A 25,160-nucleotide genomic window follows, 5' to 3' on the forward strand; every position below is an offset into this window, starting at 1 on the left:
TACGCGGTCGCGGAGGACTCCTCCGACAGCCGTAAAGTTGCGTGCCAGTCAGAATCAGTGGGAGGAGCGACCAAGATACCGCGACATTTGGGGGCTGTCCCGCGACGTTCCTGGCGCGGGTGAGAAAGCTGGGGGAACCGTGGAGGCTGGTTTCCCGTGGTGGGGCAAGCGGGAGGCTGGGGAAGCTTCGTTGGTGACTTTGACCTCTTTGTGTGACCTCATTTTCTGTGTATGTGGGCGCGTGTGTGCATGCGTGTCCTCGCTCTCCTATTGGTGCCCAAGAAGCTTTGTTCGCCGCTGCGGGTCTGCCGGGGTGTGCGTGTGCGTGTGCGTGTGCGTGTGTGTGTGTGTGTGTGTGTGTGTGTAGAGGCTGTGGAGTCTGCAGCTGTGTGTGTGTGCCTGTGTGTGTGTGTGTGTCTATGTCTGTGTGTGTGTAGAGGCTGTGGAGTCTGCAGCTGTGTGTGTGTGCCTGTGTGTGTGTGTGTGTGTGTCTATGTCTGTGTGTGTGTAGAGGCTGTGGAGTCTGCAGCTGTGTGTGTGTGTGCCTGTGTGTGTGTCTGTGTGTGTGTCTGTGTGTCTGTGTGTCTGTGTGTGTGTAGAGGCTGTGGAGTCTGTGGGTCCGGAGCGCTATGGACCTGTTCCCAGCTCTATCCTGAAGTGGGGCATTTATTGAAGGATAATTTCTTTACGGTATTGTGTTCGTTTCTGCCAAACAGCAGCATGAATCAGCCATAGGTATACCTATGAAGTGGTGCATTTCTGTATGTGCCTGTGAAGTGGTGCATTTCTGTATGTGCCGTCCCATCCCTGCTTTATGCTCTTCTGCAATTGCCTAGGGCCCTTTAATCTAGTTTAAAAGGTAGCCCTATCGGTTACCCACATTTAACCTCTTGCCTTAAAAAAACAAAAAGCAAAACCCACGAGCTTACTTTCAAAAGGAAAGGAGATGGCCCAAAGTACAAACCATTTTACAAGTTGATACAACAGAAAAAGGAAAGCCCTGGGATATTGAAGATATCCCCTGGCTCCACCTAAAAGTGCTGAATGACATTAAAAAATGAGAGTGAGGCCAAATTTTGTCAGAAAAACTTTAGTGCTGTACTTGGAAGTATTGGAGGCCGGAGAAGGCAATGGCACCCCACTCCAGTACTCTTGCCTGGAAAATCCCATGGACGGAGGAGCCTGGTAGGCTACAGTCCATGGGGTTGCGAAGAGTCGGACACGACTGAGCGACTTCACTTTCACTTTTCACTTTCATGCACTGGAGAAGGAAATGGCAACCCATTCCAGTATTCTTGCCTGGAGAATCCCAGGGACGGGGGAGACTGGTGGGCTGCCGTCTATGGGGTCACACAGAGTCAGACACGACTGAAGCGACTTAGCAGCAACAGCAGCAGCCAGGTAATAGAGATTCCCAAGTTGGGGAAGTGATGGGTACCTTGGAGCAGAAATTGTCCTCATCTCTCCTAGTGGCTGAGAGGTAGCAGTTCCCAGTCACTCCTTTGTTGGTAGCCCTCACATGTGTACGTAATATTAATGTGTGAGTGCTAAGCCGCTTCAATCCTGTTGGACTGTGTGACCCTATGGACCAGGCTTCTCTGTCCATGGGATTCTCCAGGGAAGAATACTTGAGTGGGTTGCCATGGCCTCCTCCAGGGGATCTTCCCCACCTAGGGGTTGAACCTGCATCTCTCACATCTCCTGCATTGGCAGGTGGGTTCTTTACCACTAGTACCACCTCGGAAGCCTGAATGTAATGTGTCCCCAACTTGTGGCCTTGAGGAAGAGTGCCTAATGGGATTCCAGAAGCTGCAGAGTCAAGCCTGCCTGCTTCTGGTTTGAGAGAAGAGCAGTCTTAGCAGAATGTCAAGACCTTGAGTTCTCTCTGAAGAGTCCCTTCCCTTAACTTGAAGGAAGGGATTTAAAGTACTCCTGTGGCTACGCCACTCCTTTTAATGACTGGGTTTGGGGGAAGAGTGCCGGAGCTGCAGGTGTTTCATTATTACTGGGACAGAGTTTATTGACTGGTGGGAGATAAGGGCAGAGCAGAATCTTGGGGCCAGAGGTGAGGAACTTTTTAAAAGACGCTTACTCCTTGGAAGGAAGGTTATGACCAACCTAGATAGCATATTTAAAAGCAGAGACATTACTTTGCCAACAAAGGTCCGTCTAGTCAAGGCTATGGTTTTTCCAGTGGTCATGTATGGATGTGAGAGTTGGACGGTGAAGAAAGCTGAGTGCCGAAGAATTGATGCTTTTGAACTGTGGTGTTGGAGAAGACTTTTGAGAGTCCCTTGGACTGCAAGGAGATCCAACCAGTCCATCCTAAAGGAGATCAGTCCTGGGTGGTCATTGGAAGGACTGATGTTGAAGCTGAAACTCCAATACTTTGGCCACCTCATGCGAAGAGTTGACTCATTGGAAAAGACCCTAATGCTGGGAAGGATTGGGGGCAGGAGGAGAAGGGGACGACAGAGGATGAGATGGTTGGATGGCATCACCGACTCGATGGACATGGATTTGGGTAAACTCCGGGAGTTGGTGATGGACAGGGAGGCCTGGCGTGCTGTGATTGATGGGGTCGCAAAGAGTTGGACACGACTGAGCGACTGAACTGAGCTGAAAGGGTCCTGGATTCCCTGCCCACTCACCCAAATTCGGTTCTTTTTTCTGGGCCCCAGCTCCTGTTTGTGGCTGGGCTGGCTTGAAACCCCGATCTGGATTTTTTTAAAGCCCTGGTTCTGCCCTGGCTCCACCCTTACCCATCTTGTGATTGGCAAGCATTCCGGAAACTTTTACTTAACTCTGCCGTAATTAAACTCATCAGAAAAGGAAACTTACACATCATAAGGCTGCTACAAGTTGAGGCTCTTTACTCTGTCTGGCCTTGTCTTTCTTAAAGGACAGAGAAGCTTGTCATTTTTCTGGCTGTGGCTGCATGCATGTGGCTACCTGCATAGCTGGCGCCCTGGGAGCTTGAGGCTTAGTAATCACAGCTTTCAGCCCTTTGGCCTCTCTGCTTACCAGCTCTTTCTGCTGCTCAAGGGTTTCTGTGAGTCCAGCAGAGCTCAGGAAGATGAGGTGCTGTCTACAGCTACCTTTGAGAGTAAACATAAAGAACTGCCAACTGTTGCCCTCCATGGGACTGGCAGTTTGAGCTGATTTGACCTTGCTTTCAGATGTTGGTTAAATTATCCACTCTCTATTCCTCAAGTACATATCGCCCCTCCCCCTTCTATTCTAGAAAGTTAGTTAGGGTTTGGTCCTTAACAAAGATTCCTCAGCAGGCTAAGTACTAATAGGAAATCTTGGGCTGTACCACCTGCTGTGGGGAAGCAGTTGAAGTCACCAGCATGAATTCCTGCCCCAAGTTTAACTGATTGCTTTCAGTAACCTGCTCCTTAGGAATGATATCAATTTGATGTGGTGGTGGTGATGGTTTAGTCGCTAAGTCATGTCCGACTCTTGCAATCCCATAGACTGTAGCCTGCCAAGCTCCTCTGTCCATGAGATTTTGCAGGCAAGAATACTGAAGTGGGTTGCTATTTTCCTTCTCCAGGTGGTCTTCCTGACCCAGGGATCGAACCTGCATCTCCTGCTTTGCAGGCAGTCTTCTGCATTGCAGGCAGATTCTTTACTGTTGAGCCACCAGGAGGAGATTTTAAATTCAGTTTCTGATTTTGCAGGAATCTCTCATGTCCTAGTCCTAGTTGGATGCTAGGGTCAAGGGTTAAGGTTTGGAATTTGGCAGGTGGGTGTTTCTGGAGTGTTGAGAACGTGCCTCCTCCTGGATGCTGATCAGCACACAGATTAGTTCTGGGAAGAAGCTGGCTGATAGGCCCTCTAGCCTTGTCAGCTGCCAACACGGCTCTCCCTTAGAGTAGACTCAGTTCTGCTGTGGGCAAACATGGCCCTGGCTGAGGTCCTGATGTAGAGCAGAGATTGAGATTGCTGGCAAATGGAACTTTGGGGGGCTGTCTTGTTCTAGGAAACTGGCCTGTGCTTAACCTCTGTTAAGAAGAGTCTGGGGCCCTGGGAGACCCTTCCAGGTAACAGTGATATAATCAACCTAAACATGATCCTCAACTCATATGGGTATGTGTTTGAGTCTTCAAGGCAAAAAATGGGCAAGGGGGCCCTAAGGAGCCAAGGGGCCTGTGGAGTAAAGAGGGAGCCCTTATGGGTTGCAGCCACATAGGTAGCCATTGAGTGACTCACTGGACTTCTTCCTCGAGGTCTGCCTTGGTGTCCCTTTCCCTTGTTGATTCTACCCTTTTTGAGTACATCTCCCGGATACCCTTGTACAGAGAGTCGCTTACCTCTTGTCTTTCATGCATTGACTCAGAAGGTTGCTGATGGGAGGAGCTTCAGAGATCACCTGGTCCTGTCTTTGTGTTATTCAGTGAAGAGACATGTGCAGGGAGGGAATGACCCTGAGCCAAGGTCACACAGTGGGTCAAGAGCACATGGACAGGGCCCAGGGCTCCTGGTTGACAGGCCAGGCATCTGTTCTCTGCCCAGCTCTGCTTCAGAGGGTACAGGTGATTATCCATTCAGCAGATGTTCAGGACCTACCATAGGCCTGATACCTGCCTAGTGGTTGGTGTTTAAACCAGGTCAGTCATTCAGGGAGCTTGCTGGTGGTGGTGGTCTTGGGAAAGTGGCGACAGAAAGGCAAGGAAACTGATGTCCAAATGGAATCAGTGATCACTGAAAAGGTCCATCTCACAAAAGGACCATCTCAAATGATTTCAGGTGTGACTTCTGTCTTCTTGGTCCGTGCACAGATTCCCTGAAGGCAGCAGCTGTGTCTTCCAAAATTCTTTTGCTGGTGTGATCACCCTTGGTGGTGGATCACCCTTGGTTGCTGATGGAATGAATATGCTTTGCTGGTGCAGCCTGCCAGAGTGTAGGTTTCAATGCATCCATCAGCCATATTATCATAAACAATCACTTCTAGCAACATCTGGGGACTAGGGGAAGAAACCAAGCAGCTAGTCTCATGGGGTGGCCTTTATCCTTTTTATGCTTGTCTCTTCTTGGCCGTGGAATTGTAGGGTGGTGCCTAATCCACAGGGAAAGGGACAGAGAGGCAAATCCCTCAGCTCCCTGGAGCACCCAAACCCCTTTGTTGCATAGGGGTCCACCCCATAGGCACCCCTGGAACCTGCCCTACCAGTCTTCAGTCAGCCCAGCCCATGGCAGTGGCTCCTGCTTCGTCTGCCCCCTCTAGTCTGTTCACCACCAAGATGCCCTCCAAACTTCTCAGCAGCACTGGCACCATCTTTCTAAAATGAAAACCCATCCTGGCTCTCACTGCCCTTAACACTTAGTCCTTGACCTGATTTTGCAGCCTGACCTCCTGCCCACCCCACTGCCCCCTCATCACACTTTCACCTCACTGCTAAGCTACTCTCTGTTCCCCAAACCTGCCACCTTCCTTCAGGCCTCTTCACTTTTGCCAGATTGCTCTTCTTGCAAAGTTATTTTCTTCCTGTCTCTGAAAAACTTCCTTGTACTGCAGGACTCAACCTGAATGTTACTTTTTTTTGGTTTCTGACTACTTCCTCAGGTGGTAACTCATAGTCTGTGCAGCCTCATGGCACTGACCGTATTACAGTGTGACTGACTGATGGGGGTAGGGGCGTCTGACCTCATCAAACTGTTCCCAGAAGCTGGGATTATTGACCCCTGGGGAACCCCAGCATCTGGCCTGGCGTCTAACACAGGGTGCTCAATACATTTTGGTTGGATGTATGAATGAAGCAGGTCCCCCTTGTTCTGCTTTTAGATCCTAAATCCTGACAGAGCTTTATGGAGCCCAGTTCTGGCAGGCTCCCAGGACTCAAAGCCACCAGGCCTCACATGGAACCAAGGACCACATGTTCAGCTGCTGCACCCTTGAGAAGACAGTTCCGTGTTCTCGTGGGTGTTACTGGGAGTGTTGCAGCTCTGAAGTTGCCTCTTCTGGTGTCAAAGCTTTTGGACATTCCTGGTGTGAGTATCCTTACTAGACAGCCTCTGACGTTAGTGCGCTGGGGCCAGCCCATTTTTGTGCAGTACACGGGGTTTTCTTTTCCTTAATCATGGTGTTTGTGGAAGTCCTCTGTGTGCATTGGTATGTGGGGGACGCAGCAGACAGAGACGAGTGGGACAGTATAACCAGGAACTAGATTAGGTAGACACAGAGTGAGAGGAGACTGGAAAAGGAACACTGGTGAGTGAAGGATTTGACTTCCCAAACACTGACCTTCAGTTCCCTCAGGTCCTAGTGTGGAAAAGAGCTGGCTGGAGAAGTGTGGCAAGTTCTCAGCGCCCTCTGGCGGCCTTGGGCTCCCTGCCTCTGCTTTCACTCCATCCTGGACATTTCTGCTCTATCCTCCCTCTGTGTTGGACACCGTGGCTGTCCTCTCAGTCCAAATGCACTGGAACCTTAGCAACTCCCCATCGCCTGCAGCTGTGGTTTCAAACTCTGCTCCTTCAGGTGCTCAGAGATGCCTAGAGGCCACCACACTATGCCAGGGGTAGGGGGCTTAGCCCCTTGCCTTTGGTCAGATTACCTCAACATTGACCAGTTTTATGTATGGGGTTCCAGGGCAGATCCTTTTGTGGGAAAAGTTGAAGGGTTTAAAAAATGTGAAAGCCAACAAGTGATAACTCCACTTCTTCATATATCCTAGGCCCTTTGTTGGTTTGTCCCCCCTCCAGCAGCCCCTGATGGCCTTTGCTTCGAGCCAGCCCCTTCCAGGCTGTGCCGCCCTCCCTGCTCTTCTTGCCCTTTCGATTTCTTCACAAACACTTTACATAAAAGCCTTCCTGGCCTGCCTCAGCCCATGTGGTTTTGTTCATTTGATGTATTAAAGAAAGACCAGAAGTGGGAAAAGAGATTTTATTCAGGAAAACTATTGTGATAAGGGAAACTAGACTGCAGTATAGAATTGGGTTTAATTATGAATACAGCAAGGAAAAGTGGGGCTTTGTAGCCAAGGAGTGATGTATGTGTGTGTGTGTATGTATGTAAAATTAAGAGGAAACATCAGGCTAAGGGAGATTTTAGCAAAACTGTCCTGGCTGACTCTCTCCGAATGCAGCCCAGGTGATCAGACATCGTCTAGGGAGTGTTGGGGGATGAGGAGCTTGGTGAGATATCCAGACTGATCACATAGGGAGGGTGCACGATTCTGGCTAGTAAACCAGTGTAGCAGCAGGAGTCTTGCTGAGGAGGACGAAGCTTGGGGACAGGCCTAGTTGCAAAGTGGCTCAAAAGAGCCTGACTAATGTTTGGTTAAGAAGAGAATCTTGACCAAGCTGGGGAACCATACATGACCTTTGACACCGTTTGTGATGCTAGTTTTGTGGGGTGTTAAACTGCTAGGGCACAGGGTGTGCTTTTTCCTTGCTTATGTCTGCCTAGCACCCAAGTCAGAATGACACAGATGGGTGTACTGGAAGCGTCCAGCAGGGGGCAGTGCTCACTTGCAGATGACCATGTTGTGACTCACAGGCAGGGGCGGGAAACCTTTTTTTTTTCCCCTAAATTTTCCACAAACTTATACTCAGAAAGTCACCCCCTTACCTCACCCTCTAGGCAGCCAGGGATGCCAGTCAGGCCAGCAGAGGGGAGGGTGTCGTGGCTGCTCTGAGGCTGGGCAGTGGTGCTGGTGGGGCAGGAACCCTTCTGGCCTGCCCCCTTCTCATGACCAGAACCCAGCTGGCCAGCGAGAGCCTTGAGGGCGGGAGGCAGCCTCTGCCGCTGCCCTCTGCAGAGGGAGGGAGCCCTGCAGTCCCCTTTTCCCATAGCCCCAGAGCAAGTGAATTTCCGGCCTGGGGCTGGGTGGGGGCAGGGAGTCCTATCCCAGGAAACAGATGGGCAGCCTCAGAGCAGAGGGAAATGGCAGCTCTACCGCTTCCTGCCATCCCACACGGCCAGCATTTATCCCGGTGTGAGGAGAGGGTTGCCTGGAGCAGGGAGGCTCTCCAGCCGGCCCTCGGCCTTTTAGTCTAGCCTCTGTTGCCGACAGGCCACGTCTGGAACGGGACTTGGCTCCCCCTCTACGGCTGGAGTTGAAGTTGAACAACTTCAGAAGGGCAGTGACCTAGCAGGGAGGATTCCCGGAGATAGCCTCTGGGAGCCTGCCTTTGTCATTTTAAAATAAAGATGAGGACTGTCACCCATCCCCTCAGGCTGCTGTCAAGGCTGGAGGAGGGGGACCGAGCTGAAACTTGTCATCTTGTGCCAACGATTAGGCACAGCTCCTGGCACATGGAAGCACTTAATGGTGTTTGTTTCCTGTCCTTCACCCTCTCTTCTTCCCTCGTTGTCATGTCCTTTAGGGCAGCCACTTGTGTGGGGTGTTGGGGTTGCTGAGGCAGCCCACGTGAGAGGAGCCTTGGAGCCATCATCCACCTGCTGATGTGGAGGGGCCCGCGGCCCTCCCTTCCTGTGGGCAGACGTCTCCTAGAGTGGCCCAGTGGCATCCTTGTGAGGTGTTGGTAACCCACGGGGGATCCCTGCTTGCTTTGTGTTGGCCCCAGGGTGGTAGCCTTTCCTCCCTCTCCCCTACTCTGCCCCCCACTCCCTGGTGGAGCTGATCTCCCCAGTGCCCGCCTTCTGAGTCACCCCCAGGAGTAGTCTTTGTGCCTTGGAGCAGTCCTCCCCAACTCTTTGCCTAAGTCATGTGTTCACATGCTTTCCTGAGCTCCCTGGGGATCCCTAGATTTTGACCAGCAAACAGCTAGCAAAAGCAGCTGGGCTGTAGGCAGCAAGGAGCTGGGTGATTCTACAGAACTAGCTCACAACTGCTGATTCATCAGTGTGTTCAGACTTCCCAGGAGGACCACAGACCTGGAGGCAGACCAGGGAGACTGAGGGAATGATGGGGAGGAGGGGATTTGGATTGCTGCCTCATACACCAGCCATCATCCAGAGTGGCCACCTGCAGAGAAGCCTTGGAGCCTGTATGTGAGGTAGGAGGAGTTGGACAGTGGGGGCCAGCCCTTCCTCGAGAGAGGCTACCCTGCGTAGAGGATTTCTCACGCTGGGACTCTGGGCAGGTCAGGTCTTTTTTATGGCCTCAGTTTTCTTATCCCTGCAGTAAAGTGGGGGCTGGATACTCAACTGATACATCTCTAAGGCCTCTCCTGGCGTCGGGGCTAGGAGATTCTAGATGTGAGGGCAGAAAGGCCTAGGACCCAAAGGCAGCCTGAGAGAAGGTCCTGGGATGTAGGGGCTCTGGCTGTTTTGCATTCTGTAATTGTCCTGTAATTGAGCAGTCAGCTCAGTCAATTTGTGCCCTTTGGTTGGCACCCTCCTCACTGTGGAGAAGACTGACACCTCTGTCTGCTTTTGCTGGGCAGGTGTCAGCAGGGCTGAGAGCCAGAAGAGGATTTCTGAAAGTGGAGAAAATATCCCACTCAGGAAGTTGGCAGACCTTGGGCTTAGAGAACACTAAGTTTCCAGAATGCCTGTCAGGACATTCAGGACTGTTAAGAAGTGAGGGAAGAGGGCCCTACATATGTGCATAATGAAATCTTTTCTGCTTTTTCTGGAGGGCTGTTTTGGCAATATCTAGAGAAACCAAACATGGTCACAGCCCTTGATTCACCCATAGGCTTGAACCCTGTAGGGGTACGGAAGCTCACTAATGTACAAGCATGTTCATTTTAGCACTGTTTATAATTTCAAACAAAACAGAAACAACCCAAATATCCAGCAGTAGAACTGTGGGCCAGTTATGGTTCAACCTCTTGATGGAATCCAAGGCAGCCGTTCAGGAGACTAGGTGGATCTCATGTGCTGCTGTGGGGCAGTCCTCAGGACACGGCCGAAACGAGCAAGGTGCTGAGGTTAGCAAAGTGTGGCCCGCTGGCCGCAGTCTTGTAGTCTGTTTTTTGTATGGCCTGTAAACCATACAAATATAAACTATTTACCTTTTTAAGTGGTTGAAAAAAATCAAAAGAAGAATATTTTGTGACACATAAAATGATATAAAATTCGATTTCAGTGTCCGTAATGTTTTATTGGGACACATCTATACCCATTCATTGAAGTATTGCCTATGGCCATCACTCCATGGCAGATAGAAGGGGGAAAAATGGAAGCAGTGACAGATTTTATTTTCTTGGGCTCCATTATCACTGCAGATGGTGACTGCAGCCATGAAATTAAAAGATGCTTGTTCATTCTGACAAACCTAGATAGCGTATTAAAAAGCAGAGACATCATTTTGCCAATAAATGTCCGTATAGTCAGAGCTATGGTTTTTCCAGTAATCGTATATGTGTTTGAGAGTTGGACCATGAAGGCTGAGCACCAAAGATTTGGTGCTTTCAAATTGTGATGCTGGAGAAGACTCTTGAGAGTCCCTTGGACAGCAAGATCAAACCAGTCAATCCTAAAGGAAATCAACCCAGAACATTCATTGGAAGGACTGATGCTGAAGCAGAAGCTTTGATACTTTAGCCACCTGATATGAAGAGTCTACTCATTTGCAAAAGACCCTGATGCTGGGAAAGACTGAAGGCCAAAGGAGAAGGAGGCAGCAAAGGATGAGGTGGTTAGATAGCATCACTGATTCAATGGACATGAATTTGAGCAAACCCTGGGAGATAGTGGAGTACAGAGGAGCCTGGTGTGCTACAGTCCATGGGGTCACAAAGAGTCGGACACAACTTAGCAACTGACCGACAGCAACAGCTAAATGCTACGGTCTTGCTACTACAGAGTAGAGTAGTTGTGACAAAGCCTAAAATAGTATCTGGACCTTTATAGGAAAATTTTGCCTACTGCAGTCATATAGTATGGTTCCTTTTGTGTGTTCACATGTCTAGGTTAACTGCCTGCGATTTTTCCCTCTGGAGGTGGTTACCCTTGTGGCGAAATGGGGGCAGGCAGGAGACTTGGATTTTGTGTCTTTCTGTTCTATTTTGATTTTCTAACCTCTGTGTGTACTTATTTTATTTTTTAAAATCAGTGGAGCTTTTGCTGGGAATATCATGGAATGTTTTTTGTGATTTTATGCTTTTTTTTTTTTAATACTGCTCATTGAGGAAAGGAGAGCAGAAGAAGCATGGCCTGGTTTGAGGTTTTCCTTTCTTTCCAGGCAGGGACTACCTGCCTGCTCTGTGGTCGTGCTGTGGAAACTGGTTCAGCTGTAGCACTCTGAGGCATTTATTTGGGCTTCCGCTGACTTGGCTGGCCCCGTCCTTCCCTGGCCTCCTCCCTTGGGGAGTGAGTTCTACAGGCCACAGAGGCAGCCAGCCCCAGGCTCCTGCACCAGGGTCCTTCTCTGATACTCCAGAACAGCGTCCTGAGGGAGAGCCTCTGCACTCGGCTGCTCTAGCTTCATTCTTGAGAAATTTCTTTAGTTGGGGAAGGGCACAGAGGGATTGGGTGCTTTCCAGGTGGCACTAGTGGTAAAGAACCTGCCTGCCAGTGCAGGAGACGTAAGAGACACGGGTTCAATCCCTGAGTCGGGAAGATTACCTGGAGGAAGGCGCAGCAACCCACTCCAGTATTCTTGCCTGGAGAATCCCATGGACAGAGGAACCTGGTGGGCTGCAGTCCACAGCGTTGCAAAGAGTCTGACGCGACTGAAGTGACTTAGCACGCACGCACAGAGGGACTGGCAGCCTGGTCCTACTTAAATGGCAGGAAGGGCCATGTGCTGAGAATAGCAGCTCCCCCAGGAGGCCAATTTGGAGGCAGAGGAGAGAATGGCAGAACCTGGTGGGAAAGGGCAAGGTCACAAGAGGGTTAGGATGGTATAGTGAGCTGGAGCGGCTCTTGGGGGCCCTGTGGTCCAGATGGCTCATGGCTCAGGAGGGAAACCGGGCTAGAGAGAAAGCATTCGCCTGAGATCCCCCAGCCAGTGGGCTGGCAGAACTGGGGCTCAAGACCAGGTTTCTTGACAACCATCAGCCAGCGGACTTGAGCTCAGATTACGGGCATTCTCTACTCCACCTAACCACAGCCGTGAGGATGAGAATCCCCAGGCAGGTGTGAACTCCTGCCTGGTCCGTCTTGCTTTATAGTCAGGGGTCCTATATCGCCCCCCCCCCACTCGTTAGACAGACACACTAAGCCCCTACCAGCTCTGGCTGCCATGTGTGTAGTGGGCTCAGTAAATGTCTGTCAAGTGGAGAGAGATCATTGTGAGCCACTGGAACACCCACTCAGCCAAGAGGAACTCCCTCGGGGATTTATTAATGAGGCCTCCTCCTCCATAGCTTCCCCCCAACCCCATGTGCTGACTGCACCCAGAACCCTTTTGTCTATAGTATACCCGCCACCCCCGTGCTCAGGGTCATGCCAGCTGCTTGGCTGGCCCCTAGGCCCCAGGCGCTGCCAGTGTCAACACTGGGAGGCCCAGTGTCATGATCTTCTGCTGTGTGACAAAGGACTAAGCCACCAGAGCTCTGGACTCCTCGCCTTGTGCCGGGTCAGGTCATGGCCGGTGCTTCCTCTTTAGAGTCCTTGTCAGTCTCCTGTGGAGCCACAGTCGCATGCCCTGTAGGAGCACCTGCTCGTTTCTAACCACTCAGCTGGGGGTTCCAGTTGGGACTCTTCTCTACTTGTATATACCAGAGCTGTGCTATATAATACAGTAGCCACTAGCTGCATTCAAATTTAACTTATTAAAAGGAAATAAAACCAGAAGTTCAGTTCCCTTGTCACACCAACCACACCTCATGTGTTCAGTAGCCATGCGTGGCTAGAGGCCGCCGTACTGGACAGCACCGATGTGACATGTTTTCTTCGCTGCAGAGAGTTCTGTTAGCTGATTTCTGTAGAGTGGTGGTCCTCCCAGTGAACCCTGGACAATGTCATTTTTGATTGTTAGACTTGAGGAAGGGTGCTCCTAGCTCATGGTTGTAGTGAGTAGAAGCCAGAGATGAGAGCGGAGGTGGACATTCAAGCCATGGGATTTATCTCATCCTGCGGCTATGACAATGCTTTTCCGGGTCCCTTTGATACCTGCTCCAGAAGGAGCCTGGCCAGGCCAGGGGCCTAACAGTAGAAGTGGAGGAATTGCCCCAAATTCTGTTTCCCATTCCCCCCACCCCCCGACTCCCCAGGAGCCCCAGATGGGATTGCTGATGTGTTTTCAACAGAGAAAGAATGCCAGACTTTCCAACTAGTTTCAGGAAGGAATCTCCATAAATGCTAAGCAAAATGTAGGCAGCTTATACTATAGGGCCTGGCCACGCCTTGGTCACATCACTCAGAGGCTCAGGTTAAAAATATTATGACAGAAACTGTTGGCAGGGGTGTCACCAGGGGGTCAAGCACAGAGCTGCCATTCAGGAACTCTGAAGTGTGTGAGAGACTGTTTTAATGTCCAGCCCTGCTTCTCCCAGGACCCAGAAGGGTGTAAGAGGAAGCCAAGGAGGGTTCCTGTCCTCAGGAGTTTTCTGCTTTGCCAAGGCTCCTTAGCATTTGCAGAGGGAAAGGTCAAGGTGAATGAATGAATAGTCCAAGTTATTTAGTATCTCAGAAGGTAACATGACATACCTTTTTTGTGAAGAAAAAAAAAACTGTATGGAAACCCAGGGCCTAGCTTTTGGCTCCCAGAACCTTTTTACAGGGTGAATGAAAATGAAAGAACAAAGCCCATGGGAATGAAGAATCATATCAAGTGACATCCCTCTAAAACCAGAAAAACTAGCCTGGGCCTGCCAGACAACACTGGGGTCAGGGTCACTGCCAAGGAGAGGTGGCTGCTTTATAGGGGTCAAGGGAGGGCCATTGGGAATGATGGCTCATCACATACTCTTCACATAACTCTCTATAAAGACACTGACCCCAGGAAGCTCCCTAACAATGACTGTGTAACCTGGGAGGCTAGCCAGAGAGACGAGGGAGGAGCCTAAAGGAAGGACCTCAAGTAGCAGCAGTGGACCAGGGTGGGAGGCCCACCTGGACCCCTGGTTGGAGCTCCCCCAGGAGCCGGGGAAGATGGTGAGGGGCATGTAGAGGGAAGTGAAGGGTGGAGCTGACAGGGAGGAGGGAGCCCTGAACAGGGCCGTCACCAAACTGGGAATGTTTCTGAGGGTTGGCCATAGGCACAGCCCTCACTCTGAGAACCGGCAGGCTGTTTGGAGAGCCTGGGGAGAGCAGGGCAGAGTTAGGAGAGAGGGGAGAGCAGGACAACTAGCTTTCCAGGAAGCAGCTTTTCAAATTTCAGAAGAGAGAGAATGAATTGGGGTGATCTTAAGGGGCAAACTGTCCAGTATAGTCAGGAAATGCTTAGAAATAAAAGAAAGTAGTCCCTTGAGGAAAAGAAGGCAGTGACCAGAAGCTGATACAGCTACCAGGGAAGCCCTCTGTTGAAGAAAATGGGAAAGCAGTTAAATGGAAAGGAGGACATATAACCAAAGATGAAGCAAGAATATGGTCCAGAAGTCACCAGAGTGACCTGAAGCTTGCAGTGAAAACTCAGGATGACGGAGATGACTGATACACATATTTGGAAAAAACAATGGAACAACACCTGGTCTCGGAGGCCAGTGGTATAACCTGGAGTGGGGTGGGGGATTCTTGAGTCCTACTTTGTTTCCAGTTTTTTCTTTTGAACTTGGAAAAGGATAAATGGTGGTAGAAGAGACTTGACCCAGTTTGGGTGATTCATCTCCTGAACTGGACAAGTTTTGTCCTGGTGTGCTGAGGTTGTGGTTGGTGACCTACAGATCCTACTTGGAAAAGTTCATTCTCTCTCTTTTTTTTTAAATTTATTTTATTTTATTTTATTATTATTTTTGGCTGTTCTGGGTCTTGGTTGCTGCATGTGAACTTTTCTCCAGTTGAGGTAAGCAGGGGCTACTTTCTATTTGCAGTTGCCTTGGCTTCTCTTGTGGAGCACAGGCTTTAGATGCACCGGCTTCAGTAGTTGCAGCATGTGAGCTCAGTAGTTGTGGTGCAGGGGCTTAGTTGCTCCAAGGCATGTGGAATCTTCCTGGACTGAGGGTTGAACCCGTGTCCCCTGCATTGGCAGGCGGATTCTTGTCCACTGAGCCCCCAGGGAAGTCCAAGGTTCATTCTTGATTCTTTCCCACACCAAACCCAGTATGGACCTTGGGGAAGGCCTCTGCTCTTGACCTTGTTCTTTTCATGATTTGGATTTGTGTCTTGGGACTATTGACAGTGGTACTGACAGAGAACAAGCCAGGGGGAACAGGATTGAGATTTTAGGAGCTCTTCACTGACTGAGCAAAAACAGTGGGCCAGCTCTGGGAAGGTGGAATTCACCAGGGAAATGTGAGGGACTGCTTTTGGGAAAGTAACAGTGCAGGTAGACTTTGGGGCTTGTGGTTTAGCAGCAACATGGGGGAGAAGAACTCCTGAGGTTTTGCTGATTGCAAACCCTGTGTACGTCAATACAGGAGGATGTGGCTTCCAGAGAAGCTGGTGTGGGCTCAGGCTCCTCTGACCGACCCTCAGTGGGGGCCGGGACATGACACTCCAGGTTCCTTGAGCCTAACCGCGTGCCACCTTCTCAGAGCCCTGTGGGAACAACAGATGGTTCTAGCCTCGGAGTTCTTCAGTTTGGGGACATTTAATTTTATTTCTTTTGTAATTTTCACCCCTCTTGTTTTACTGATCTCCCCTTCAGGAACTCTAATTAGTCAGATTTTGGACCTCTTAAGTTGGTCTTCTGATTTTCTCCTCTTTTTTTTTTATACTATTATTCATCTCTTTATCTTTCTGTTCTACTTTTTGAAAAATTTCTTCAAAACTTACATTGAATTTTTTCTTTGACTATTTGTAATTTTAATTTCCAAGAGCTCTTTTTTGTTCAATAAATGTTCATTTAAAAAAAAAAAGAGCATTTGGTCCTGTCTGATCTGATCTGTTAATGCCTCCTTCCATTTCCATATATTATATGTTAGCATATCTTAAGTGCTGGGTTTTTGTTTTTGTCCTCTTCTCTTTGTTCTGGGTGTTTGTACCTTAAAAAAAAAATCCCCTTACTTTTATTTCAGTGGGCTTTTGAGAGGAAACAGTTTAATCCACTTTATCTAATTGCAAGTTTATTCTTTTATTTAAACTTTATATATCTTTTTAAGTGTGTCTTTTAAGACATTTTGATGTGATTGATGGATTTTAAAACATCCAATATAAGAGTCTGAATCTTGATCAGGGAGTTTAGCCAATTATATAATTACTATAATTGCTATTCTATTAGGACTTACTTCTTCCATCTTATTTAATGCTTTCTACTTATGTATTCTCTGTTTTTTTTTTTTCCTTTCTCTTTCCTTTATTGTGTAGATTGAATTTTCTTCTGCTGGTTTGAAAGTTATATATTCTTCCTGTGGTTTCTTCTCACTTATTTGGCCCCATACCTTACCTCATTACTGTCTTGGGTCTTAAGAGTCTCAGCACCATCCCGCCTTTCATCCGCTCTCTTCACCTGTGCTGGTCCTGTGACATCTTCAGGGCTGGATTCTGTGTGGGAACAGCAGCCCTTTTCCTTTGCCGCCTTGCTCAGAACTGGACCAGGCTCCTTCAGGGCTCTCCTGGAAGGCATTCCCCTGCTCAGCAGGAGCAGGAGGTTCTATGCACGTTTGGGGGCTGGTAGGTTCCAAGACTGAGGGAGCGGGAGGATGGATGGGTCCACAAGCTCTGCCGCAGGGCTGGGAGCCCCAGACCTTCTGAAGCTCTTCCACAGTCTGCCTCTGACACTTCTACTCCCTGCTTCCAGCTTCGCTCTCAGATGCTGTGCAGAACGGTGTCCCACAACCCACAAAAGATGAAACAAATGAGGAGAGGGAGCCTCGGCAAGATGATAGGGAGGGGCAGGGACTAGGTGGAGATGGCACTGGCACACCCCATCCAAGGAGGCAGCCGTTACCCAGCAGCACCAACTCAAATCGAGCAGCAGTGTGGGCCCCGTGGTGCCAGAGCTTTTGGGTTTTTGAGAGAAGCCAGAATATTGGATTTTCTATGTGAGATCTCCTATAACATCTTACAGAAGAACTCGAGCGAACTTTCGGGCAAACCCAATATTTTTTGGCTTAAAAATGTTTATAACCCCATCACGGAGAAGACTCTTGAGAGTCCCTTCGATTGCAAGGGGATCAAATCAGTCAATCCTAAAGGAAATCAACCCTGAATATTCATTGGAAGGACTAATTCTGAAGCTCCAATACTTTGGCCACCTGATGGCAAACAACTGACTCATTGAAAAGTCCTGATGCTGGGAAAGATTGAGGGCAGGAGGAGAAGGGGGCGACTGACTCAATAGACATGAACTCGAGCAAATTCCGGAAGATAGTGGAGGACAGGGAAGCCTGGCGTGCTGCCGTTCATGGGATCTCAGAGTCAGACATGACTTAACGACTGAATAGCAACATCAAGCAGTGTCTGGCCCAGACACTGTCCCCAGTGATCCCCCTGGTTAGTCAATTCTGTCCTCGTCACCCTTGACTTTTTTCCCTCCTGGGTAAATGTCCCCCAGAGATATAATTTCCTACACCCCTCCCCTCTTAGCCGCCTCTTCTGGGCCCCTTTCCTCTGTCTGCTTGTTAGTCTAGCATCTCAGTTTACCAATCATGGAAATGGGTCTGGTGTCATTCACACTATCATGTGCTATTTCTGTTTTATTAAGCAGCTTAGCTATCCCCCTTGTTTGTGGTATTATTTTATCTACTAAATGAGTAACTCGAGGGTAACCATCACTCTTGCCCCGTGAGTGTCAGGGAGTCGGGTTTGGTTTTCCTGGAGCCTGTCTGTAGCCAGAGCCCATGGAGCCTGTTCCTAGAAGTCCTGGGAGGGACTCTGCTTGCTTGCTCGCTGGGCTGTGGCTGCAGACACCACGTGCAGGGCCCGGCTCCCTAGTGCCTTGGCCTGCAGAGGGCAGACCTGTGGTGTGGCCCAGAGCTCAGGACCCGGGGGCCTCCTGGGGGGGCCCCCTCCTGCCTGCCCTGGTCTGTCCCTGCCCAAGTGGCTGGAGCCTGCAGCTTTATATACGCTGGGCAGTTGTGTGACTCATTCCTCGGCAGCCCCTCGGATGGGGAAGTGAAACGGCCGCACCTGGTGAGCCTTGACCTCTGGGTGACAGCGGAAGTACCTGCAGACGCAGGGCTCACTGCCTCCGAGGGAGAAGCCCTCTCCGCAGCCAGGCTGTGAAGAAAGCTCTCACCTGGCCTGGCCTGGCCCCCTGTGGCCTCCAGGCTGGGGGCTCTGGTAACGGTTTCTCTTTCCTTCTCCCCCACCCCCTGCACTTTTCTTGGTGACAGCTGGAAGTAGCCGTGGTCACAACTGAGAGAGCCAAACATTTTTACAGCCCCCAGGATGTGCCTGTCACCCTCTACAGTGACGCTGACGAATGGGAGGTCAGTGCTGGGCCCCTGGGCTGGGTTCCCTCGTGTCTGTATCAACGGGACAGGACAGTCCTCCCTGCAGCCTACAGTCCTGGCGGCCGGAGCAGACACGCTAGGCTCAAGTCCGCGGTCAGGGCCTCTGGGCAGAGGCGATGAGGAAAACATCTGTCCAGCTTCTGGCCTGCAGGAGGCCCACAGTCTCCTCCCACCCCAGGCAGAGCTCAGCTTTGGCCCCGTGCCCGGGGTTGAGTGTCCTTGTACTTATCTGGGCTGATGAAACCACAGAGGAGCCCTGTTCCCACCACCCGCATCCACGTGGCTCCCAGCGTCGGGGCCGCCGGGAACGCCTTACTTCCCACGGCTGCTGGGCTCCCCTGCTGCTCTCCCGCGCCGGGGCAGGCCCTGGCCAATTCACCAGACGTCGAGTGTGGGCCCCACAGGGGTGCCCTGCCAGGCATTTTTAAACATTCTCAGCCTAGAACATTTCTGGCTGGCCCGTCTCCCCCACCCCGCCCCCTCCATTTCTCACCGCCCAGAGCCTTTCCACTGGCTTGGACAACCCAAGCATCCGCCTCAAGCAGACAGGCCAGGACTTCCCTGCCAGATGTCAGTTCTCTTGAAAACCAAACCATAAAGGGAATAGCTCAGAGAGACAAGGGACATTTGTTTCCTCAGGCCTGGTTTCTCTCAGGCCATTGGCGCCACAGCCAGGGTTCACCAGCTTAGCTGCAAGAGGGGTGGCAGTGAACTGGGGTGGGGGGCATTCGGGTGGTCTCCCTTGGGTTCTTGACTCAGTGTCCCAGGTCTGTGTCGGCCTTCAAACCACTCCGACCCCTCCTCCCTCCCCTCTGAGAGCGGCCGGCCAAGTGACCCCACTTCCTTCACTCCGCCAGATGTGGAAGTGCCGATCCGACCCGGTTCTCCACGTTGACCTGCGGAGGTGGGCGGACCTCATGCTGGTGGCGCCCCTCGATGCCAACACTCTGGGGAAGGTGGCCAGTGGCATCTGTGACAACTTGCTTGTGAGTGCCTCGCTGGGCCTGCCTCCCTCCCGGGGCCGTGCTCACCCTGTGCTTCTTCCAGACCGTCCTCTCACCTGGGAATCCCTGTGTGGTGGGCTGGTTTGCTCGGAACACAGTCCCCTGGACCCCCCTCCGCCCGGCCTCACCTGTGCTCTGGCAGGGGGGCAGCTGGCCTGGGTCCCGATGGGTGGACTTGGCTTGTGAGTGCCCTCCGAGGTGTCCGCCTCTCGGGCCCCTGGGCACTCATGTCCATGGGCTGCCCTCCACATGCTTTCCCACTGGCCTCCCTGCCCAGCTCTGTTGCCAGTCCCCCTTAGCTCTGCCTTCCCACGAGGACCTGGATATCCACAGGGGCAAACAGAGAAGAGTGTTTACCTCCTCATGGATCTCCCAGACACACTTAGCTCTCCTGTACTTTTAGCCACAAGGCTGAGAGGTAGTTTCCCTGAAATTGTGGAAAATTAATGGGGAAGAAAGGAGATGGCAAGAGGCTCGAGGTGGAAGAGAGGAAGAGAAGTCCAGCTGTAGAGTGGGGATCATTTTCGGCCTGAGGGACCTCCAGGGAGCTGCTGTCCTTAAGGAGCCTTTGTTTACATGAGCATCCTGGGAAGACTAGGTGTGTTCCCTATCCTTCCCACCTCTTTCGTATCATCCCATTTCCCTCATTCATCCAGCTTTTTTACCTGCCAGGGACCAGGCCCTGTGTGGACAGACACACAGAACACAGGGAGCTGACAGTCTGGAAGGAGAGGGTTTTTGGCCTGTGCTCTGGTATGTGGTATGTCAGTCCTTTGACAATGGAATCACCACGTTGCACAGTATTGGGCATATAGTAGGCATTCAGTACATGCTTATTGCATGTATAAGGTAATCAGTAATTTTACTTCCGCTAACAGCAGAAGGTTTTCAGAGTTTAATATGATGAAGTGACTTACGAAGCTGGGTCGAGGTTTTGGGGGGTTAGATAGGGGGTTAGTCTCTTTGTTTGCTTGTTGATAGGTGCTTAAGGTATTTCTCAAAGAAGCTGCTAGTGATTCAAGCATCATTTGAATTAGAGGACAGGTGATCAGAAGCAGAGCAGCACACGGATCGTGTGGCAGGAGCAGGGGTGGGGAAGTGCAGAGGAGGGCGGGCTTGGGCCACGCTGTCAAGAACGCCTCCCGGTGGGGCTGGTGCCTGGCTGACAGGACATCAGAACGGGTCAGGCCCCTGGTCACTTTCATCTAAGTGCGTCAGCGCTGTGTGTAACCAGCACCATTTCATCAAATGTCCGGGCTTTCCTCTGGCTGGTCAGTAGCCAGCTGATGTGACAAGGCAGGCTGACCTCTAGGAGCTAAGCCCCGGCCTGGGCCAACTCTCTGAGAGCTCCCTGCTCACTCCCGAAAGCTCTGCTTTCCTCTTTTCTTCAGAGCCACCAGCGCTCCCTGGAATCTTTGGAGTTCCCTTCTACTGAGTTGGCTGAGTAGTAGAATGTGTTCCCAAGACCAGGCCTGAGGCCCTTTGCCTCAAAGGTTTCACTTGAAGGTGCAAGTATTTCAAAGAACCGCAAATCCTACAAAGTTGAAGCTGTTGTCTGTGGCTCTGTTCTCTCTCGAAAGATGTTTTTTCCTTATGTTCTCCCAAAGGAGCTTGCCCTGCTTCCCCCCTCCTTCAAACCTTCTCCCTGAAATTGGGGTGCACACTGTCTAGATCTTGGGATGCACTGGAGCCATGTGCTATGTATGGACCTACGTTCCCAGTCTCTGGGCCCTAGGCCTGGGTGACGTGCATCTCTGTCTGTCCTCTGGCCCACTCAGGCTCTGGCCCTTCTTTGTGCTAAATAACCAAGCAGATCTGGAAAGAGGAGATAACTTCCCTGGGTCACCTGTCTAGCTGGCAGCTGGTCTCCTCTCCCAGATCCAGGCCTTCTCTCTGCCCAAGCGGATTCCCAGGGGCAAAGCCTGAGGTGCTACATACAGCACTGGCCAAACAGAAATGACCGTGGGAACTGATGCCTCCTTTCAGTCCTCCTGCTGCCGGAAGGTTTGATGGAGCTGTGATTTGTCCGGGAAGTGCTGAGCTTTGTGATGAGATGGGAAAACCTGGAGAGGTGTGGGGCACAGAGGGTTGAGTTTCTGCTCTGGTGGGTGTGCTTTGCTTTGAGGGCATTTAGAAACCCCAGCCGTGCCACCACCCACCTCACACGGAGTCGGGGGACTTCTCTGGGTATGCAGCAGATGGCATGGGGCCAAGAGGAAGTGTGGACTGAAACTGTCCACTCACAGCCGGGTTGCCTCACTGCGAGGACTTGGTGGGGAAACAAGCGCTGTGTTTGAGATGACGCGAGCAGCCAGGGCCTGAGGCTGTGTGCTGACCCGCTTCCTTCCTGTCACAGAAGAGGGCAGGGGCCCTGAGGAGGGCAGGCATTTTCTCTGGCCCGTCTGTGACATTGTTCTCTGGACTCCCCCTCTTTTCCCAGACAGGCTCCCCTTCAGGGAAGGGGTGTGCCCGCCACTGGCTCCCTGAGGGGCCCATTGCCCAGGCAGAGGTGCCTGGAGTGCTCAGAGCCCAGGGGAGTGCACTGCTGTGGGCCCCAGAGCTTATTTCCCTCCGAGGCAGCCCCTGGCCCAGGGAGCCTATCTGTAATAATAACAGGACCTACTATTTCTGGAGCCTGTATTTGTGCCAGGCCTGTGCAAAGAGCTTTATAAGCATTCTCACCCTCCATTCTCACGACCACCCAGGGAGAGGGCTTTTGCAGAGAGGAACCCCAGACTCCTGTCATGAAAGGACTTGTTCCAATTCTCATGGCTAGTCACAGAGAGAGCACAGCAAGATTTGAACCCAGGTCCATGTGATTGCAAAGTTCACAGCGCTAAAGACTGTGTGAGCTGGTCTGTCCTGTGCATAGCTGCTCTGGTGTTGACTTGGAGGGGCCTGACACGGGGAGGTAAACTGCACAAGGCGGTGGAGGACGGCATGGGTGTTGTGCAAAGCCTCACCCTGGATCATTGTCGGGGTGTCACCTTGGGTAATGGCTTACCTCCTGGAAGCACAACTTCCCCTCAGTGAAATGGGACAGCAGCTTCTTTACAGGGTCGCAGTGCGGGCTCATGAGATAACACGTGGGAAAGGGTTTGGTCTGGTGGAAGTTCTCATGGCCATGCTTTAGTTGGCCTCAAGTAGAGCTAGTGTGGGGTAGATGGGCCTACCTGCCGGGCAGCCTGGTCCTCAGCTTTGCGAGAGCCGCTGCAAGGTGTGGCTGGCTGTAGGGAAGACAGATGCTTGGGCACCGGGAGCCCTTTCTACATGAAGTGGAGGTGTGCTTGGAGGTGGCTGGGTCATGGCCAGCGTTAGTGGAGCAGCTCCTGTATGTCGGGCCCTGTGTCAGAGCCTAGAGATGAGAGGGGCCCAGAGACACATCCTTGAAGGAAGGAGACAGCAGACAGTGGCCCCCAGTCACCCCAGGCCCACAGCTGGCTGTGGCCCGGAAGCTGTGGGTAAGATTTGGAAAGTCTAGGGAGGGGTGGCAAGCAGAGTAGCAGGCACGCCCCTCCTTCTTCACAGACCTGTGTCATCCGGGCCTGGGACCGCAGCAAACCCCTGCTCTTCTGCCCGGCGATGAACACCGCCATGTGGGAGCACCCGATCACCGAGCAGCAGGTGGGCCAGCTCAAGGCCTTCGGCTACATCGAGATCCCCTGTGTGGCCAAGAAGCTGGTCTGTGGAGACCAAGGTGAGTGTCTGGCCAGGCTCACAGCTCATTCCCGCAGCCTCAGATCCCAGCCCATTGTGACCTCCAGCTCCGCTCTCTCACCTGGGAAATGGAAGTGGTAACTCCTCCCTCTTGGAGTTGTTAGGTAACGTGCCCAGTATTCTCCCTGGCATACAGCCTGAACAGTTCACGATGGCTGCTGTAACCATTCTTGGGGCCTTGTCCTGGGGGTCTCTGGAGGGACATGCTGGGTCTGGCTCAGGCCTGGTCCTGGCTTTCTCAGGCACTGGGCTCTGGGTGGCACACTTGGGGAGCGCTGGCAGGGGTGAGTTGGGGATGGTCCCCTGCCCCAGTCTGCAGGGCCACAGAAGAACTCTGCTCCCTAGGTCTGGGGGCCATGGCTGAGGTGGGCACCATTGTGGACAAAGTGAAAGAAGTCCTCTCCCAGTACAGTGGCTTCCAGCAGAGTTGAACCCAGGATTTCTGTCACCTGTGTCCCTCTGAACTCAGGAGGTGTTTTTAGGCCAAGTTGGTGAAGAAAGTGGACTTTGCCAAAATATGGTGAAGACTTCTGCTTTCGCCGAGTAGTGGTCTGGCCTGGGCCTGCTCTGGAGCCTCCCAAGGGCCATGACCTGCCCCAGGTCAAAGTAGACCAAAGGCCCAGGTCCCAACTTCTTCCAACCAGGAGACACCCACTTTCCCGAGTTCCTCCCCACCTTTTCCTGGGATGCGCATAGCAAGCCAGAGGACCAGCTGCAGTAGTGTGCCTGTGCTCTGGGAAGGGGATCTAGGAGTGACCGAGAAACCTTGACCCGATGTCGTGCCCAGGACCTGCTTTTAGAAGGAGTGACTCAACGACACCATAGCATCAGCTGGAGACCCCGGGCCTGTGGAGCTTCAGCTCCTCAGTGGGCACAGGGAAGCCTGCGAGTTGGCCAGACCTTGAGATTTCCCGCAGACCATGCTGTGAGATTGGGGTGACTGAGAATAAAGAAAAGTGACCTTCTGAGAGACTGTCTTTCCTTTGCAGCCTGTCTGTGGTTTTAGAGATCAGAGGCTGGGGAAGGGTCTAGGCTGGCAACTGACCAGCACTCCTTAGTCCTCGCATCATATGGTGGTTTGGGGCAAAGGACTCTGAAGGCAGACAGCCTCTCATTCCAATGCCAGCTCTGCTGTGTGCCAGCAGTGGGACCTTGGCTTGGGGCTCAGCCTTGCTGACCCTCACTTTCCTCATCTGTATTATCCTACCCTCATGGAGTTGTTGAGAGGACTTAATAAGATAATGTGTATAAAATGCCCACCCTACTGCCTCTCACCTTGGAGGAGGGCATGGCAACCCACTCTAGTATTCTTGCCTGGAGAGTCCTCTGGACAGAGGAGCCTAGCGGGCTACAGTCCGTGGGGTCGCAAAGAGTCAGACGTGACTGAAGCGACTAATACTTTCACTGCCTCTCACATAGTAAATGTCAAATAAAATGGAAGTTAAAGCTAGATATGTGTTCATACCAGTGAGCTTTTCTAATGTTTACTGAAATAGACCGTGTCATTTTGGGGAAAACAAAATCGTGGACCGTAAGCTGATGTGCACTTTATATAAGTGACAGGCACATAGGCAGCAGGGTTGGAACCTGCCCTGGAACCCAGGCCCCTTGCTTCCTGGTGTCGTCCTCATGAGCTTTGCTATGCCTGAGATGGGGCCTCAGTGTCTGTGCCTGCCCCCACAGCAGCACACCCGGGGAAGTGGATTCCAGAGATACAAGCTCTGCCCCAGGAGCCCTCCGATACCCTGCCTTTGACCCAACTGCTGTCTGGTGGCTGCGTGGGGAGGGGTTTGTTTGACTGAAGCTGAGGTTGGGGCTGGCTTCTGGCCCTCTTGCCTTCCAGGCTGGTGTGAGTGGGTACCCCTCTGCATGCCCTCAGACCACTGAAGGGTAGAAGTGCCTTGGAAGGGCCCCAAGTTGGACCATAAAGAAGGCTGAGCACCGAAAAATTGATGCTTTCGAAATGTGGTGTTGGAGAAGACTCTTGAGAGTCCCTTGGACTGCTAGGAGATCAAACCAGTCCATCCTAAATGAAATCAACCGTGAATATTCATTGACAGGACTCATACTGAAGCTGAA

At 51.7% G+C, this 25,160-nt stretch overlaps 1 protein-coding gene across 8 annotated transcripts in view; it reads left to right on the top strand.

Moving 5' to 3' along the window:
* Positions 1–82: 82 nt before the first annotated feature.
* The window catches only part of PPCDC (phosphopantothenoylcysteine decarboxylase), a 30,725-nt gene continuing 5,647 nt past the window's right edge, over positions 83–25,160 (top strand). For 2 of the 8 annotated variants that reach the window (XM_081549506.1, XM_081549507.1), the window contains exons 1-5: positions 83–119; positions 5,792–5,997; positions 18,241–18,336; positions 19,218–19,346; positions 22,893–23,061. In XM_081549506.1, coding sequence (XP_081405632.1) covers positions 5,815–5,997; positions 18,241–18,336; positions 19,218–19,346; positions 22,893–23,061 — 577 coding nt within the window. In that variant the 5' untranslated portion in view covers positions 83–119; positions 5,792–5,814. Of the gene's footprint in view, positions 120–2,194; positions 2,525–5,791; positions 5,998–18,240; positions 18,337–19,217; positions 19,347–20,755; positions 23,062–23,426; positions 24,050–25,160 lie in introns of those variants that run through there. The other 6 variants (XR_014071113.1, XM_081549505.1, XR_014071114.1 and 3 more) reach the window with 6 other exon arrangements.

This window comes from Giraffa tippelskirchi, chromosome 12 (assembly GCF_054371585.1).
Source record: "Giraffa tippelskirchi isolate mGirTip1 chromosome 12, T2T-mGirTip1v1.2.pri, whole genome shotgun sequence".
Taxonomy (NCBI): Eukaryota; Metazoa; Chordata; class Mammalia; order Artiodactyla; family Giraffidae; genus Giraffa; species Giraffa tippelskirchi.